The sequence below is a fragment of the Orbicella franksi genome, chromosome 11 (genome assembly GCF_964199315.1).
Source record: "Orbicella franksi chromosome 11, jaOrbFran1.1, whole genome shotgun sequence".
Lineage (NCBI taxonomy): Eukaryota > Metazoa > Cnidaria > Anthozoa > Scleractinia > Merulinidae > Orbicella > Orbicella franksi.
In genome coordinates this window covers 27,594,280-27,613,106 of record NC_138155.1, presented here as the reverse complement: position 1 = coordinate 27,613,106, position 18,827 = coordinate 27,594,280, and the positions used below count along the sequence as shown (strand labels likewise).

General features: G+C 39.7%; 2 protein-coding genes and 1 pseudogene across 4 annotated transcripts; 1 reads left to right on the top strand and 2 right to left on the bottom strand.

Moving 5' to 3' along the window:
- Positions 1 to 482: 482 nt before the first annotated feature.
- On the bottom strand, positions 483 to 8,680 carry LOC145502621 (uncharacterized). 3 transcript variants are annotated; one of them, XM_081481954.1, is made up of 3 exons: positions 8,491 to 8,680; positions 5,390 to 5,659; positions 483 to 3,665 (listed from the first exon to the last, which is right to left on the bottom strand). In XM_081481954.1, the coding sequence occupies exons 1-3, from the start codon at positions 8,602 to 8,604 to the stop codon at positions 2,712 to 2,714; spliced, it is 1,338 nt and encodes a 445-aa protein (XP_081338080.1). In that variant the 5' UTR covers positions 8,605 to 8,680; the 3' UTR covers positions 483 to 2,711. The 3 variants fall into 3 exon arrangements, with proteins under 3 accessions (XP_081338080.1, XP_081338082.1, XP_081338081.1); XM_081481956.1 differs by lacking the exon at positions 8,491 to 8,680 and adding an exon at positions 8,153 to 8,266 and having other exon boundaries at positions 5,390 to 5,931; XM_081481955.1 differs by lacking the exon at positions 8,491 to 8,680 and adding an exon at positions 8,153 to 8,266.
- On the bottom strand, positions 5,926 to 7,148 carry LOC145502627 (uncharacterized; annotated as a pseudogene).
- Positions 8,681 to 8,685: 5 nt separating the features above from the next.
- Positions 8,686 to 15,399, top strand: LOC145502624 (uncharacterized). Its single transcript, XM_081481961.1, has 6 exons — positions 8,686 to 9,099; positions 10,603 to 10,844; positions 11,756 to 12,068; positions 13,548 to 13,819; positions 14,552 to 14,644; positions 15,144 to 15,399. Exons 2-6 carry the CDS (start codon positions 10,626 to 10,628, stop codon positions 15,357 to 15,359), a joined length of 1,113 nt encoding a protein of 370 aa, XP_081338087.1. The 5' UTR covers positions 8,686 to 9,099; positions 10,603 to 10,625; the 3' UTR covers positions 15,360 to 15,399.
- The last annotated feature ends 3,428 nt before the right edge of the window (positions 15,400 to 18,827 follow it).

Genomic DNA, 18,827 nt, shown 5'->3' with positions numbered 1-18,827 from the left:
GAAAATCAGGAAAACAACTTGTTAACTTTGATTATCAAAATGTAAATTCTCTTTGCTCGCGCCATCATTACGTCAACAGCTCATGCTAGTTCTGTGAGCTGTGTTTCCATCGAGTTATAGAAACACGATTTTTAACCAATCAGTGCGCGTATTTTCTTTGGGCTGTTTTCTAATTGTTAAATAGCAACACGATTTTTAACCAATCAGCGCGCGTATTTTCTTACGACTTTTTAAAAAGAAAATAGTTCAACTCCCAGAGGATTGGCTTGATACACCAACATGGCCGCCGTTTGATTGTTTCGGAACACCAATATGGCTGTCATGACGTCATATGAAAACGCTCTATTGAGCGTTTTCACATGACGTCACGGCAGCCACGTCATGATTACTTGTTGCACGACTTTCTTAACAACAACAGAGCTCAGCGCATGTTAGGGCATGGACAAGCATTTGCTGGAGTAGGAAGTAAATGTTTAGCACGGTTTGGAACAAGAATGAAACTTTATTTTAACTAACAAATTTTAAGCTAATATATCGTTCGCCAATGATTAATGAACAGTGGCATGTTCTGTACTAGAAACCCATTTTTATATAAAACTTATAATTCCCCTTATGTTACTTTTCCATACTTGGAAATAATTCATAGCGTGACTCATGCTGTTCTCCTTTGCAGCCGCTACTTGGGTGTAACGCAACGTTTCTCCAAATAACGGTCCAGAAGGGACTATTGAACTGCACTTTCTTGTTGAGAACAAGTCAAATTTATTACATTACATTTGATTAAAAATGGCCAATAGCAGTTCATACTGAAACCAGCGTGACTTGAGCTCGCAGCTTAAAATGTTGACACTAGAAAAAATGTTTACACGTTCCTACAGAAACATTAAATATAAAGCCTAACTGGAAGAGGGCTAGGTCACGCAATTTTATACAATCTGCTCTAAAAAACAAATTTAACTTCGTAGTAACTAACATAAATTATTGAAAAAAACGCAAACATGGTGCGAAAAATATAGCACCCTAGTATACACTCTAAAACAATTCTGTGATGTTTAATTTCTGAAATCAGCCGTTATTTTTATGACACCTACCAAAAAATTGACTTCAATGGTTCCCCAACCATTTTGTGGAGGTTTAGAGTATGTTAACTATAAATGCACTTTCATCATCATTTGTACTCGTTGGGCCATGGGACGCATAAGGCTTCAATTGCGATGTAGTCCTATTAAAATTACTTGACCTAGCTTTCTTTTTACCAAGCAATTTCAACGCAGTAAACATTATACAAATCGCAATTTTTTGGCTTGCCGACATGACAAACACGAATCAAGCGAACGAAATGAATTTTTCCTCGCTTTAGCTAACAAATAAAGAAATCTAAACCATTATTACACTGTCATAAAACAACTGGCATTTGAGAACGAGAGAAATTTTTTTTCGCATAATGAATGGTTTAGGCTTCTTAATTAAACACGCTTTTCTGTGTTTATACCCTGATAAAACATAGTTTAGAGTATCAGAAAAAGTGCGCAGAATTCAAACCGTATCATAAATAAACAATAGCCTCCATTTTGCGCGGAAATATGCTTGGATATTTGTCCGCGGACATTATCTGTTCCGAGAAGCAAACAGTTCCGAGAGCGTAGCTCAAGGAGAAATGTGAGCTTCCAGGAACAGATAATATCCAAGGACAAATATCCGCGCATATGTTCGCGCCAAATAGAGCCTCTTGTGTTTATTATCCTTCAAATATCTTTCGCAACACGCGCAGTTTTGAAAATTGGGGAATATCACCCGGGGAATATCCAGTCACGTGACGCGTTTAGACCAATCATGCGCGCGCGAAAATATTTTAATGGATTATAATTCGCGATGTAAATACTTATTTTTGGATTACAACTCTATAACGGTAGAAAATATTTGTTGGTTTTTGGCAATTTGTATTATTGGTGAATTCTTTTTCCCAGCACAGGCAGATTAGTAAACGAAGTGTTTATAACCTCACTGTTGCCTCTGATGATTGTTTGGAAAAATTTTCACCCGTTACACGAACAGCGAAAATTGTAAAACGAATAGTCTAAACAGCGAAGGAACGAGAATGGAACAGAGCAGAGTCAGAAGTACTTTCGCCACACTTCGTTTCGTGCCCGAAGGACTTCCGATTCTAATTGACCAATCACAAAATTTCGCGAACATATCACGTACGAAAACGTCATATTTCGAGCAGAAAACGGACTTGATTCCACCTGGCTTGAAATGGAGTAGATTTCTTTAGCTAATCTGTTTCTTGGCCTATTTCAGATCATGTGATGATAGTCTTCAACACGATTCTTTAAAATTTAATAAATAATGGGGGACTTTAGATTTGAGTACGAGATCGAGTACGAGAACGACAATTCAATTCTAGCTTGCAGGCTTCACACTAATAAATCACATACCCATTTCATCCCATGAGCTACCCTCTCCACCTAAAACTAAAACGTCACTGGTTTGAAAATCGAAAATCGTACTCGCACTCAATCTCGTACTCGTCGTCCAATCTAAAGGTCCCCAATTAATATTCAGGGTTGGGGGTGGGTGGGGGGGGGGGGGGCGCTGAATCACAGGCATAGGAACACTGATTCTTCAGAGAACGTCACATGATCTAAAAAGGGTAAATGAATCCAAGCAGTGCTACTGGAATTAGAATAAAGTTGTCCTTGTGTGAGACGCTAAGGATCTATATCAGTAACGCGAGAAAATTCACTACCTGCAACTTTGATTAGTTCTCGTTGAAGTTTAAAAGCGTCTTCGCAATTTCTCGCGAAGACAACAACACAAGCCTTGCGTTGGATTTCTACAGAGAGTTCGCCATGTCCCCATAGAATCACCCTTCCCATCGCCTGAAGATTGAGATGGTCTATAGCGTCCAGTAAATGTTTGATATTAGTAGGCAAAATTTCCATGACGTATGAAACGGGGTAATTCAAAGCAGCCATGTGTGGGGCTATTAGAAGAAGATTTGTTGCTGATGCAATTTTAAGATTTACGTCGATAACGAAACTGCCTTTGTCGTTGACTAAGACTTCTACGGCAGTGAAACCGAAGTAGCCATTTCGGTGAAGGTATTGCGTGACGGGTAGTACAAGGTCACCCAATTGTTCCTTCAGCTCCTCCTGTTCATTCCAATCAACGTCGGGAGTCGGGATAAATCCCGCGGGTCGCTTAGCAAACGGCATGTTCGTTTTGCATTTCACACCCAGCCAATGAAAGTGTCCGTTTTTAAAGAGATATAGCTGAGTACTAAGACATTTGGAAATATTTTCTATGACTTCCGTCACTACAAGTTCAACTTCGCAGTGACTGCTCAGCTCGTCGAAGGCTTGTTTTGCTTCTTCTTCTGTTCTTACAAGAAATATTCCTCTGTTTCCATGGCCTTGTGCTGCCTTTATCATACAAGGAAGTGTATAATTATCACGTGACATGTGCCGAGGGCATGGCACTCCCATCTCGGGGATTCTGGTCTTAGAGCTAAGCTTGTAGTGAATGTCGGGATTGACAGCGTGCTTTTCGGCGGCAAGACTTTGAAAAGGAAAGTTCACAATCAAAGGTTTCTCTCCGGTGTCTTCCTTGTCGAAAATACGTATGTCGGGTTTAGGAAAGAACGGAAGCCACTTTAACCAATGCTAAAAAGAATTGCAAACAGAAAAAAAACAGAAAAAATTAGATTGAAAACTGAACAAAATCTATCTAGACGAACAAGTTGCATGAAAACTCAACATGATTTGTACGTCAGATTAAATTGTTTTCAAATGATATCATTTTCACATAACTAACAGCGAATTATTGGTCAAAGTAAATGCTACTTGATCACAAAACTAAGCAAAAAGCTTCATCCATGCTGTTTCGTTTATGTAAACAGTGTATTAAATTTGAATTTTCTTCGTCAGGGTTTGCCAGAAACAAGACAGTTCCCCCAAACAGAAGAAATTTCTCCGCAAATTGAGTGCTGCGTGAAAACTTTGAATTGGTCTGTTAGAAAATGAAGAGAGCTCTCAAGAAGTAGTCAGGTCAAAAGAAAACTTGACAGTCTCATATAATCCGGCTGGACCACCTTTGCAAGGGGATTGTAAAAAGGGTGAAGTTTCCTAAAGGAAGGGAAATCTTATGCATTCCCTTTGTCCCCTAGTTTCCCCCACCCGGGGGGGGGGGTTACTCCCTACAATGGCCTATACAGGGAGGCTCCACCTGAAAGGGGTGCCTTTTTCAAGCTTCAGATGTATTAAAGGGTAGGGATTTTACAAGCTGAGGTATATGAAAGGGTAGGGAAATCTGTCATTTAGGTATTAAAAGGGACTTTAATACCTAACGGGTATATCATTAAATGACATGGCTGTATCATTTAATTTATTAAGCTCTATATTACTAACTTCATTTCAAAGGTTTAGAAAAGACGTGCAATATTCTTAAATAGGTACGTGAAAAGGGTACTCTTCTAAAAAGTATACAAACGGGGTACCTTTTCTGTCAAAATGGTATACAAAAGGGTAAGGGGTTGGACCCCGGGGCAGAGCCTCCCCGTATAAAACTTTGTAGAGTACTGGTCTAATTCACACCTTCACTTGCATTTCCATTTAATTCCCAGTATGAAGTATGGGGTGTTTCAATAAGAAAACTTTCTTTTCCCCACTTTTTTGTCGAAAGGGTATGGATATCATCTGGAACAACACGGTCCACCTTCTCCTATCCATCAAATTCCAAACAAAGTATAGAATTTCCCCCTGCCCAGGGATTATGATTCCATGTAATTCCCCTGTATTTCCCAATGCATTGGGGTCAATCTTACTTACTTGTGACAGCCTCAGCTACAAAAGGCTTATTTCAAAATACAGGGAATATTACATGGTGGCATGAAGACATCAATATTTATTTCATTTTTGAGTGGGAAAGACAATATTTGAATTACACAAGGGAGCTCAGCAAGTGAGGAAATAAAATTCATATCTTCAACGACTTCAAGCCACTGTGTAATTTTCTTTTTATTATTAAGGTAAAGGTAGGTTTATTATTATTATATGGATACAAATCTATCGCTTGAAAAAGCAGGAAATGATGTAATTAATATCCTCACTAGTCAGGATGTGGAAAATATGCCACTCGTTTCCCGGATGTAGTTTCATAAGAATTTTACAAATGGTGTATTTTCACAGTAAAAGATCTATCTATATAATAAATTAAAATTCTAACATTGCCCCTAGATAAAGGGGAATGAAACAAAAGAAATCACTTTGAAGCTGGTGTAAGAACAAACAGTTTCATTTGTTCTAGTTTCGAAGGCCTCAGTGCCAAGAGATAAGATATCAAAGTTCACCTACTTACACAACTTTTTACAGGCCGGGGGTACTCTCACCTCTCTTATTAGTGGGTTTATGTCTTGTGTTACTAGGATGGGAAATTCACTTCCAGCCACTGGACAAGACTTCATTGCCTTCAGGTGTTTGCTATGTTCTGTGAAGCTGGGTAAGTAGTCATAGATGACATACTTCTTATCATTGATAAACGCTGCCTTGCGGTTGAATGTAGAAGGTCTTTCAGTAAAGATGTATGCTTGGGGTATGTCTTGAGCCAGTAACCAGGAGAGAGTAACTACATTGTTTGCCATTCCAATTAGTGAAGGAACCTTAAAACCAGAAAAAAAACATGATCAACATACAACCTATGCATCCATACACTATCAATCAAGGCTCAAAAAAAACTTAAATTCAAGCTTGCCCTTCGGACAATCAGCTCTCAAATTTTGCTTGCCCTGGTCAAGTCTTCAGTGGTTTACTTATTTAGTTGGAGGACGACTTGCCCAGGCCCTTGCCCATTGGGTGAGTGAGAATGAAAAGTAACTTGCCTGGTAGCAAAATCTACTTGTCCCAGACAACTGGACAGCACTTTTTGCAAGCCCTGATCAATGCAATGAATCACCAAGATTTTAGAGTAACAGTCTAAAATCCACCTTACCCTCACATTTGGTACACACAATCAAACAACACATCAGTTTATACAACAAACTATGACAAGCTAAATTTACTATGAGCTTAACATTGAAAGCTCACAATAACATCCCAGTTGTTACTTTATGGGGCAGCTAGCCAGGGATCCACTGAGCTGTAGAGTTCCACAGTTTTAACTGTGCCCAATCTGTTGTTAAATTACATACTTATACATGTAACACTGACAGCAATTTAAAATATATACTAGAAAAGCATACAATTTAATTCATTATCAAGAAAACATATATCAGATCATGCAAATTACAGCATATAAAAGTGATTTTGGTGTGAAGAATTAACATAAAAGGGTGCAAAGATTATGAAATACTTTCACACAAATGGAGTCTGATTGCACATTGAGATGTGGCTTTAAAGCTCTTATAAAAAGCATTTTGTACACTAAACAGTCAGATTTGTTTCTGCATTTCTTAAGCACTTTGAATTCCTTTAGCAGGTCCTGAGGCATTGTCCTGTGCACGTTCTTGTAGTGCTTGGCAATGGCAGAGGATTGTTGTTTATGTCCTTTTACAGGATTATGTAAATGTCCGTGTGTGTAACCTACATAACCCGCATCATACAGGTCACATTGAAAACTATAAACAACACAGTACTGATCTATAATTGGTGGCTTTGTTTCTTTCACATTTAGTTCGCATTCAGATTTTCAGTTCACAAACGCAGGCTGGATGGTGATGTCTACTTTTAGGCTTAGATCCTTTTAAGTTGTTTCTTCACAATATCTGCCAAGATTTGGTCTTTAAATGGTAAAATTACTCAGACCATGTCATCTGTCTCTTTAGATGGTGATAAAAGCTGCTGTTGGTCACAAACCTTTGAGTCAACAAAACTTTTGGTGGTAGAGTTAACGAGGTGTTTGGGGTACTTCAAACATGAGAATACTGTCTTCAAATGGTCACATTTGTCGGAAAAATGTGACCAAGACGAAGATAAACTATGTGCTCGATCAAGCATAGTTCTCAGTAAACCCTTTTTGTACTCATTGTCAACATGACTCTGATTGTACAAGAGTAGACCTGAATTAGTAAGTGTCACGTACACCTTTGTCTCTGTTTGAGGCGATCGGTTCAGTAACTGGATACCCAGAAATGGGCAACTGTACCAGCCATAAATAGGGTATCAAATTTTTGATCAGGTCATAAATAGGATTGGGAAAATTGCAGATTTAGGTCATAACTAGGGAAAGGGTTTTATGGGGCGGGCCGCACACCCCCACCCAATCTTTCTGGGAGTACCCCGCAGGTAAAGACCTCATACAGTATGGTGATACTGCCGTAGTAAAGCAATAATGGATATGTTTGACAGAGCTGACAGGGCACAGAGCCGTTGCTATTCATTACTTGAAACCTGACACAGCCATACCCACAAAAGGTTCGTTTCTGCCAGCTTACGGTCTTTGCCCTGGTCAATTTATGAGGTCACATAAGAACTGAAATCCCGAACTGTTCCCTTTCGCAGCTAATAATTTAAACACCGACGCCAACCCCCCGGCCCCCAACCCCCCCCCCCCCCGATCTTTGCAAACATGCAATATGAATGCAGCTCTACAACCAGAGTTTGCGAAGCAATTTAACAAACGCAAACAACTCGTATTAACTTAACATAAATAGGCCATGACCAGTGGCTTTGTTTCGATCATAGACACTATCGAACCTATTGTCTTATAACATGAAGCGATTTCGACTCCGATGGCGTACCTATTCCTTATTAAAAAGTCCCTACTAGCTTATAACAAAAATTACTCATAGCAAATTAGCAGTTAGACAGTGCCTCCTGTTTCTTATGATCCCGATCGAACGAAAAATACGGCTAAAAATTAAAATGCATCCGTAGACTGAACACAAACAAGACCTGAGAAGCCAGCACTTGTTAAATTCAAATGATCTTTTACTGCACTGTTAATCCATGAATTCCCAACACTTTTGGCGACGTTTGGCGTCGAATATGTCGAACCAGCGACAAGCCTATAAACACTTATATTGAACTTGTTCACGACATCAAGGGCTCGCTACTCCATTAGCGCCAAGACCAACTTTCGAAATGCAAGCTACAACTCGACGAATCTGACCTCAGAATTTCAATTTCAATTCAAATATTAAAGAATAATGGTTTACCTTGCGATCGAGTTCCTAATGTCTTGTGTAGCTTCCTTTGCCGTATTGTTTCCTTCTTTAAAAACACTTATTGCTATGACGAAATCACAAAACCGAACCCACCCGCACGCGTGCGTGACTGGGCAAACTATTTGCATAAACGCTTAACAATATTTGATACGTTCGTTTAACCATATTTCAATCTGTAAAATAATATAATTGCGGTCAAAATTACTTCAGGTTTTTTTTTTTCAATTGATAAGAACAACTGGAGGACGAAGACTGAGCCATCGTGACTCGTAAATAATTTTGTGCAAATTTCAATTTAATTCAAATTGTATTCAGTTAAAATTTCGTACCTTCCCACTCTGCATCATCGACGCAAAACCGGAGGAAATAATCAGCGGCAAAGGTACACTGGTCCCAGAGGTTTTCTTTTTCCTTTTGCTACCGAAGCGGAAAAGTTGTCCCATGGCGGTCAAAGCGCGCTTCGATAATTATCACAGAGCTTTACAGGTCTCTCGATCTTCTATTTTCATCTACTTCCGGTTAAACTCGATCGAATAATATCGACATCCAACAAGAAAAGCTCACAAGGTTCTTTCCCTCTGTCACAGACAATCCGAACAACTGCGTTGCGTGACTAGAAATGTAAAATATACTGTGTTTGCCATCAACACAGCGTTTTGAAACACCTATTGATAGCTGTTTTCCTTCCAACGAATTTTTTGTTTTTATAAGCTGCAGCAAACGTAATAGGTTTGGTGTACTCCAGAAGACAGGAATAATTTTAGATCTTGTCACATTATGACGTTTGGAATTTGGCATCACGCAATCGATAATCACTCGTGACAATATGAATAATGTACTAACTGAGTGCTTTCAATGGAGCTGAAGAAGAAGAAGAGAACGATTTTAACAGCTGAGGCAGTAGTAATCGCACTTAACTGATCCCATGTTGACTTCAGGTAAGCAGAATCTTTTCGACATTCGAACCGCAAAGACCGAGATCTGGTTATTTCTTTCATTCAAATGTTGCACGAGCTGAATCTTCAGACAGATTAGACGATTATTCCGTCGACAATACCGTCATAATATTTCACTTACCGCGGCTCGATTTTGCCCAAAAAAGAAATACGATGCAAGCTTCAAATCAGTAGCAGTTTCTATATATTCATCAATGATCATTTTGTTTACATATTAAAATCGTTTTACCGTAAACACTGCAAAAAGATTTTGATTTGTAGGCTATTTGTTTTGAGTCGGTGATCGTAAAGTTCTTTGTGTTTCTCGCGAGACCAATTGCGCGGAGTTTACCACGGCGGGAGTTGAAGAAAACATCGCGATTCGAGGGAAAAAAACACTGGTGTGTGTTACAAATGAAAATTTTACAGTTTCTTTTAGTCTCTTTATCGTTTGGCGTTTACTCTCTTGAAAAATGCCCGGAGCATTAGCTTGCGTGACCCTGCGTTGCTGGCGGGATGTCGCGCGCGAGTGCTTTTGTTGCGAGTGGCGAAGCCGCGAGGGAATTGGTGAAGAGTCGAGTTGCATTTCAATTCACCGCTCGCGAGCGGAAAAAAATTGGCGGCACCACTACCAAGAAACACTAGCTCATGAATGCCTTCAGTTACACAGGCTACCGAGCCTTTATCCGCACTCGTAAGGAAAAGGGCCAAGGGACGCGGACGGACCTTTATATTTTTAATTCAGGGGGAAAGGTGCTGGGAAACTTTCTGAGACATAATTTTCTTTTCACCTTTTGGTTGTACATGAATTTTTTTTTTTTGGGGGGGGGGGGGACTATAACTTGTACAATAATTTTTTAACATCAAAAGTGGGACCTGGATAGTAAAAAGCACTTACTCTTTTGCTCTCTTTTTTTCCCATGGTTCCCCTTACCTGATGTCTTTTATTTTTTGGCCGTTTTTGGTGTGCAGGAATTTTGTCTGGAAATTGCCCAACTCCCCCTAATGTAATGCTAATGTGAGCAAGTCACACCCAGTCATGCCACAGTGAAGTTTGTTCTTTCTCGATATGGACGGTAAGTAGGAGTGCCCCACCCCTTTTCATCCCAAATCTCTTCTCGTCTGAAATGTCTCGTTCCATACTCCATGTCTGATTCAAGAGAAAATTCTAAGTGTTTTCCTGCAAAAGATGGCTCAGGGTGGAGCCAATAACCTTCTTAGCTGGGACAACTTTTCTTCTTATAAACTGGTCCCAAGTTATTCAAATTGTTGTTGGTTACCATAAAGATATTTTATCACAATTCTTGTCAACATTTTCAATGCCCCGCCAGAGCTCAACCTCTTACCCAAAAATTGTTGAAAGCATGAATTTCAAACCCAACAAAATCCAGAGTACCCTTCCATTTCTTTTCTTAATGTTTTGACCAAGACTTGACTGCTGCAACTATGTAGTTGAAACCAATACCAAGGCAGGTTGATTAGTTAACAACTTTTGTGTACCTTCAGGAAGTTAACTTACAAGACAAGAAATGGCTTCCTTACCAACTCTGAAAAGCCGAAAACTTATGCAAGCGGACGCTGAGAATGACAGTGGAGAACATGACTTTTCTGTTGTCACATACAACATTCTTGCAGACTTTTACCTTCAGTCTGCTTTATCAAAGGGGAGATATAAAAATTGCCCTCAAGAGTTTGTTACACCAAAACAAGACAGAAACTGTCCAAGACACGAGCTACTAATGACTGAGGTAAGAACTAGATAGAGACCCAAGAGGCTAAGACATCTAATGTAGGCTATCCCCTCCCCTCCCAGGGGCTCCCTCCCCCTCCTTCACAAGCATTCTGTCAGGCTGTCCTACTAGTTCTCTATCCGGTAATTTATCCTCCTGGGGGAGGTACTTCTAGGTGAAGAGAGGTATTGTGAGAGTTACACACAGTGAACCTGGTGAGTAAAAAAAGGGTTAAGTCTGCATACAAGCCTTGTGGCCCATCAGGCTGGTGCTTATCTCAGCCCCGACCACACTGAGGGCCAGTTTACAAGGAGAGAGGGTTACCCTAGCAGATGGGTTACCCTAGCACTCACACATTTCCTCTTTTTTTGTTTGTCATGTTAACAAGGCAGCTAGGGCTACCCGGGTAGGCAGGTTACCCTGCATGCTGGGGTTACCCTGGTAGGCGGGTCAACTTTTTCCCTTTTAAATACTCCAGGTAGGGTTAACCCGCCTACCCAGGTCAACTTTCTACTTGTTTCCAGTCCCTTTGAGTATAACTGCGAATTAAGTTGTCCCAGGTTGTAGGGTTACTCTACCTGTGAAATTATGCTTGTAAACTTGGACTATCTTTTGCCCTCCAGCTAGGGTTAACCCGCGTGCTAGGGTAACCATCCCTTCTTGTAAACAGGCCCTAACACATTTTTAAAAGTATCTGTTTTTGTTTTGTTTTCACCTGTCAACACTAATTTGTTTTCATTCAAAAACGCATACTCTTGTGATGGATTTTTGCCTATCATCCACCCTAAAACGTGCCAAAAACGCTGATGGAATCGACATTATATGGGGCTTTTTTTTGACACCTTTTCAAAAGCCTCCAAAAGCCTCCTTCAGTCAATCAGACCTGTAAATTATGAAAAATATTAATTTTATTGTTGCACATTTATTAGCTTAAGTGGCTAGATGGTGATATTGTCTGTCTCCAAGAGGTGGATCCACCCTACTTTGCTGGGATCCTAAGTGTAGACATGTCATTACTGGGGTATGAAGGACTATTTGTCAAGAAGTCTCAGCACACAGGTCGACAAGAGGGTGTGGCCTTGTTTTATAAACAGGATAAGTTTGATCTTGAAGAATCAAAGACACTTGTTATTGATGAAATTGCAACAGATATCCTGGCAGAGGCTGAGTCCAACAAATTTGGAGAAGTTTTGTTACTCGCAGCATTAAGACACAAGAATAGCGGTACTATGGTGCTTACAGGTACAGATTTACCCTGGTGAGGGTTAGCCATGGGGGTAGTGGTGTACCAATATACCTGAAAAGAAAAACCCATTATACTAAAAAATTCCCCCTCAAATTTATGCAAAATACCAAAATTTGGAAAAACAAGGTATACTTTATACCCATAAAAGCTCCAAGTTTTGGCATCAAAATATCGTATACTTGATTTAAGGTGGCCGAACACAGTTTTCAAGAGCCTATGCCTAATTCACCATTACTTTTAAGCTATTTATGCTTTGGCGCTCGTTTTTTGTAAGAGTCAAGGTTAACCACAGAAAAGTTTATTCTCACATTTTGGCTAAGGTGTGTGCTGTTGCCATGGCAATGGGGCTGGTTAAAAACAAGGCTTAAAAAATGGTTTTTGTTTATTTAAAAAAAATCCAGTCGTTAGATTTTTTTTCATCTTTTGCCCACTATGAATTGACATTAAATCCCTTCTGTCAACACTGTTCTAATAAAATTTTGACACAGGCGATTTTCGTAATTCGCCGTAAATCGTTTTCACCGCATGTTCTGTATTATTAAAAATTTCCTATGTCAAAATTCAAATTTTTTGCGATAGATCATTCACGTGGTTTCTAAACTATTTTTTTGCCAAATTTCTTGAAATTCTAACGACTGGATCGTCAGAAATCCGCAAGTTTCTGCAAAAGCAATCAGTCTCAATTTTTCGAGCAACTGCGCATGCGCTGCATTTAACTGGGTTCTTTTGGTAGCAAAGAGAAAGCTGAGAATTGCTGGTTTCTTTGCGTCGTTACCTTTTCTAACATATCTTCGTAATAAAATACTAAAGCCAGCAATACACTGCGTTCAATAATAGAGAAAAATAGCATAGATAGTGCGGGTGTTGAGTAAATAAAATGATCACTCTTTGCAATCCTTGTGTGCGCGCTGAATTGCATCAGCAAAAGCACGCGCGAAAACTGTGTTCGGCCACCTTAAAATCCCCCTGTATATTGCATACCCAAAATCTTTGGCCGACCCTGCTATGTCATCAATCAGTAAATTCTCCTATTTATCAGTGTGGGAGGTGCAATGGCCTAATGTTATGTGCCCTGGACTCTGGATCAGCCAGTCCAAGTTTGATCCCTGCCTGTGGTCATTGTGTCATGTTCTTGGGCAAGACACTACTATCAAAATGCCTCTCCTAACCTAAGTGTATAAATGGGTACTTGTGAATTTAATGTTGGGTGTAACCTTGTAATTGACTAACATCACATCCAAAGGGGAGTAGAAATACCTCCAGTCACTTCATGGTACAAAAACCAGAAATAAGAACTGATTGTATGGGCCACAAGGCTTGAATAAAGGCTTTACCTTTAGCTGCCAGTAATCTCTGATTTCCTATATTAGTACTTAGAGGGGAATTAGGGAGCATTTCAATACGTGATAGTACTAATTGACAAAAACGTTTTCAACGGCATAAAATTATTATTTTAATTTGTTGTTTCTCCTCAGCTACCACTCATATTTTGTGGCAGGATCTCTTAGAACCTGTCACACAAGTGTGTGAAATTGCATTTGTCACACAAGCTGTATGTGACATGTTGACATCACTGAGGTCTAGAGCCAAGCATGTGGCTTACATTCTCTGTGGAGACTTTAATATTGACCCTCATTACCCTGCTTATCATCTTCTGAAGGATGGACAACTCAGTGAGAAACAGTTCTCTATACTCCAGACTGTTGATTATTTGCAATTTCCTGCAGACATTGAAAAACCTCCCCAGGTACCATAAGAATATTATAGTGTATTGAGTATATTATATAAGTACAGTATATTACGAGCTTACAATGACACCAGCTACCAGTTGGCTTGATAGCTTAGTTGTTAGAGCACTGCACTGGTATCGCAGAGGTCAGGTTCGAAGCCTGAATTTTTTTCAGCCTTTAATTTCACAACTGCTTAAGTTGTGAATATAATTGCGATAATCATTGATGTAATACTACCCCTTAATTATGATTCTCTGCACCAGGGTCAACTAGAGTTTTGGTTATACGGTATACAGTGGAGTTAACTGAAATTGGCCCTGGGGGATGGTGGTATACAATATTTTCATGCAAAAATGAGAGTATTTTCAGTTTTTTTAGTTGCTGATGTAAAGTATTTGTTGTTTGGTTTCTTTTCTCAGGAAAGTGGTTTGATATTTTTGGAAAAATTGTTGGGTTGTTTTTGAGTAGTTCTTTTTTGAGATATATTGATACACCTCTATCCATGCTTCCCCCTTTTTGGAACAAACATCTTAAAAGTAAATTAATTCTCTATTGCCCATCAGCTGCCTATGAACATGCATGCAATCCACTTTCAAAACTCTTTGCCACACAAAAGCCGCTCAGAAACCATACAATTGGGCCGGGAGGGTTTCCTTACGTTTCTTCTAGGAGAAGTTGTGACTTACAACCCAGAAGAGACGACGAGTATCAACTTTCCATCTCGGCTGATTTGTGTTTTTTAAATGCAGGTTTCGGCTGAACAGATATCACTTTTGAACAAACTCAAGAAGCGTCTTCACAATCCTCTGAAAACTACGCAAAGCGCTTACAAGGTTGCCATGGTATGTACAAGTGGTATCAAACGTTATGCATGTCTTCAGGCAAATGTGAGTCTTTTCCACATAGATTACGCCTCAGAGTAAAAACACCTTAAGAACTAAAATTTGTGAAATTTCTCATATTTACAAGAATAACAGATAAAATGAATCAGTGTACATACAGTTATTTAACAATTATTCTACAAGCGCGCGTAGGCGCGTTGGATATGAGATGGTAGATACAGCGAGGTGCGTTGGCTATAATCATCTGATATCCAACAAGCGCGAGTGGAATAATTGTTTTATTAAAAAAGCACCCAAGGCTAAACTAAAATAAAAATAAGAACGCCCCAAGAAATCACGCGTACGCTTTCCATATTTGTAGAGCATGGTATAATGGCTCACAACCCATGATTGCTAAGCCAATGAAAACTCTCGAATTTCAGTATCAATGATCCAGTCTTTAAGAAAAATAAATGGACCAGTTACAACCACAACCAACTAAGTGCTTGTTTTATTTCAGGGTTCTGAGCCTGAGTGCACGGGTTTTGAGGACGATGCAAGTTGTGTTTGGACACTGGATTACATTTGGTTCGATTCAGAAAATTTAAAGGTCACAGCTGTGTTGGAAACTTTACCCGAGTCAGCTATTGCTGCGTACGGAGGATTTCCGAATGAGTGTTTTTCATCAGACCATTTTTCTTTGAAGGCAAATTTCAAGATCGTTGAAAAACTTTGATTGTTGCGACAGTAAACTACGAACAGGGTTGCCACAAGTCTCCCTCCCTGTATTCAAACCAAAAAATACAAAAGTTTCTTGCGTGTTGAAATTTGTCCTCCTCTTCAGTTTCTTTGTAACTGACGAATCGTTCCAGTTGGTAAATATAATGGCGCGCTATATAAACTGAGCTCTGGTCAGCCTCCAGCAGTACTCAGACGTTTTGGAGACATGTTGCGTGAGAATTCTATGACAAAAACAGGACAATGACAGAATGCTGTGTTAAGTCATATCTCAGAGTACACATCTTTCAAAAGATTTCATTAACTCGGCCCCGGGTCATCATTACACGAGAGTGCGGTTGTTCACGAAAACACGCATGTCTGGGATGTCTAGTCATGCCATAACAAGTCTACAGAGAAAGAAAGAAAACATTGCGGTCAAACACGCGATGCTTATTTAACACGACAATTTTTGTTATATTAGACTACAACACGGTGTGGCATATTGTGCGTATAATCAATGGGGCTTTGCCCGGCGTAAGTATTCAGTGTAAGATTGCATGATGCTCTCATCAATTAATTCCCTTTTATCCACAGGGTCAAGTTGTGGTTTGCGGTCAAACGAACACGCGTACGTATAACCCTTTCATGCCTGACTAACAACTACACAGGTTCTCCCTATCTCCATATGGCTTTTGTCTACTTTCTAGCTAGGAGAATTTGATTATCCATTAAGACATGGTTGACTCTGATCGCACTTGGATCTTACCGAGATCAAATCTCGGATAATCTTATCTGTGGTACGTTTCCTCAAAATAATTCAGTTTAATTTGCTCTCTTTTCCAGCGCCCTTAAATCCGGAAAATGTTGAAACACTTCTAGCTGGTATTCTAGAAACTAAGTCAAAAGTGCTATTACAATATTAATACACTGTCAGGCAGACTGGTGAGATGAATGAAGGAAAATGTCAAAGAGGTTGATTAAATCGGTCTAACGAAGAGTTGTTTAAACTCTATGACTTAAGTTTCTGACGCCGATCGTGATCCACATAATCTTAGACGGGATAGAATGTCTGAATAGAATGACCCTTCTCCCCTCAGCCTAAAGTCTGTAGTGAATTTGCGCGAAGCCCTACACACGCTATTTTTCCACCATTGCAACTGGAACGTGATGGTCTTACCTACTTTATTGACAAAGATTGTAGCCCAAGTTTGGGCCAAAGATGCCTTGAACCCGTACTTGGCTGACAGGGGCAAGTAGAATTTTAGACTGAAAAGGCCGATCTTTTAAATGAAACTTAGAAAGCGCCGGTAACTTGAGAAAAAGTCACGAACTAAACTAGCTTACATCACGTCAAGTAAACGCGATCCACGTAGTGAAACAGGGTCGCAAAATTAGAATTTCTTAGTCTTGTACATCGTAAGGGTTTTCATGGCCGAGCGGCACACCCCCACCGAATGTTTTAGGCGAGTACCCCAGGGCAGATCAAAGGGAAAGACTTTTTAGTAAAAAGGCAGAAGGACTTCTCTCCCGCTTTAAAACAGTAAAAAAGCCTCATCTTCTGTATCACTCTCTTCCCCTTCCTTGCCGTTTTGAACACACTAGATCTGTCACTGCACGTTACTGGAGTACGTGGACTTTCTATGTGCAGTTTACCGTCTAAATCGGCGCTTAGATCCTGTTTTAGACACAGGAAATTGTTATATGTCCACTTGTCATTTAACTTCAACCAGCTGGGAACACTCAAGACTATCATTTTCGCTGGAAATGAAGTCATCAATGTTCTGATTCTACAAACAGACAGCGTTGAGTACTCAAATTTAGGGCGAGGATGCTTCGCCCACGTGAAAACAATTACTATTTTAAGAAACGTTCGAGCAGTGTTTTATGATTATGTCCTCAGTGCGGCAGTGAAATATAATCCATTCGTATGCACTCACGGAACATAGGCCTTGTTTGTTGAGTTCATCTCTTTGGTCTTAGAACTAAAATCATATGAACTGTACCTCCAGATTTACTATCAAGACCTCGTTGTAACAGATTGTTTGCCTGGTGCTGAACTCGTGTAAACTCTAGTTTTATCATTTAACACTAATGAACAAGCATAAACAAGATCAGGCCATGCTGGAGGAAACAAAACTACTATAAACTCGAGCTCATAACTGACCACTCGCTTCTATAGACAGTTTCCTTGGTCCGGAAAGGCCAAGATGCCATTTCTCAGGTTCTAAACTCCATAATAAGAACACCTTGTGTAGACCATAATTTCATCAAATTTTATCACTATTTTAGCAGTGATAAACGCTTGCGTGCAATCCATTTATACCTTCATACAGGCACTTTATGGAGCTGGAATGTACGTAATTAGAGCATGATTATAGATACCCCCATAAATGGCACTTGAGTTTGTCCCTTCCGGGTGTCCGTATTGTATCAGCAACGTGAGGATATGCAAACTGTTATCACAACATTGAACACCTCCTGACTACACGGGCACTTGACCATCTCGTGCTGCTGGATGTGTCAAACTGAAGTGAGGTCACGAAACTAACACGATTAGCGTTAACCCAAAAAGCTTGTGTCTAATGTGACTGCTTGTTTACAATCTGAAATTATTCTCTCAAGTTCCTGAAATCCATAATACCCTACCATAATCTCTTAGAAAAACGGGAATTTGTATTGATCGTTAGAGCCATCGTTGAAAACGTAAAACTGACAGTGACATGGCTTTTAAAAACTGTGCGACAAAGTAAGAAAATGGTAATACAGGGTGGAGTTCCTGCATATGTTCATGCTTATGGTGTGAGCCATTTTGAGTTGATTACGAGACGGTTACGACCTCTCGATCTCTATACGGTACCCAGACTAACTAATGAAATCCGTGTCTCTTGTCCTTTAAGTGCTGGACACTTATCAAAGCAGAACTGATTAAGCCAAGCCCTACCCTGAATCGATATTGAAATGAAAGCGTACGAAAGAAAGGTTTTTACTCTTTAAGTTTTAGTATTCCGAACATTCTATTGGTTATTAAAAAACGTGACGGTGGTTGTAACAAATTACCGTTATTACATTTCATTCACATCCGGTTTTTCGTCACGCACGTCTATCTGTAACGTATCGAAAATTCCGGAAACTTCCAGGTTAGCAAGTTGTGGACAAAATCATGTTGCAAACGATTTGATTTATTTTTGGTGAGATTTTTTACAGGGAAGTATTTAGCCCAACTTTATTTTTTTAGAAGGTTTTTCTTAATGGGGGAGATAGTGAAACTAAACTGCGAAACATTTTCGGATTTTGTATTTCGCAGGGTGGGGGCGACATATTCGACAGTAGACGAAATGTCTTCTCAAATATCACAATCTATCAAAGATTAGAAAAATAAAAGCATTTAAATCGATATCCTGTTGGAAGCCACAGCAATCTCAAGTAGAAAAGCCGGATCTGTGGGCACGTTCGTTTAGACCAATAGTGTGGGATTGTGTCTTAA

Excerpts from the sequence above, each read along its gene's own strand:
- LOC145502621 (XM_081481954.1), bottom strand. The coding sequence starts at position 8,604 with ATGGGACAACTTTTCCGCTTCGGTAGCAAAAGGAAAAAGAAAACCTCT. Across the intron at positions 5,660-8,490 it reads CGATGATGCAGAGTGGGAAG|GTTCCTTCACTAATTGGAAT; the intron begins GTACGAAATTTT and ends TCTGGTTTTAAG. Across the intron at positions 3,666-5,389 it reads TAAACCCACTAATAAGAGAG|CATTGGTTAAAGTGGCTTCC; the intron begins GTGAGAGTACCC and ends AATTCTTTTTAG.
- LOC145502624 (XM_081481961.1), top strand. The coding sequence starts at position 10,626 with ATGGCTTCCTTACCAACTCTGAAAAGCCGAAAACTTATGCAAGCGGAC. Across the intron at positions 12,069-13,547 it reads CGGTACTATGGTGCTTACAG|CTACCACTCATATTTTGTGG; the intron begins GTACAGATTTAC and ends GTTTCTCCTCAG. Across the intron at positions 14,645-15,143 it reads GCGCTTACAAGGTTGCCATG|GGTTCTGAGCCTGAGTGCAC; the intron begins GTATGTACAAGT and ends GTTTTATTTCAG.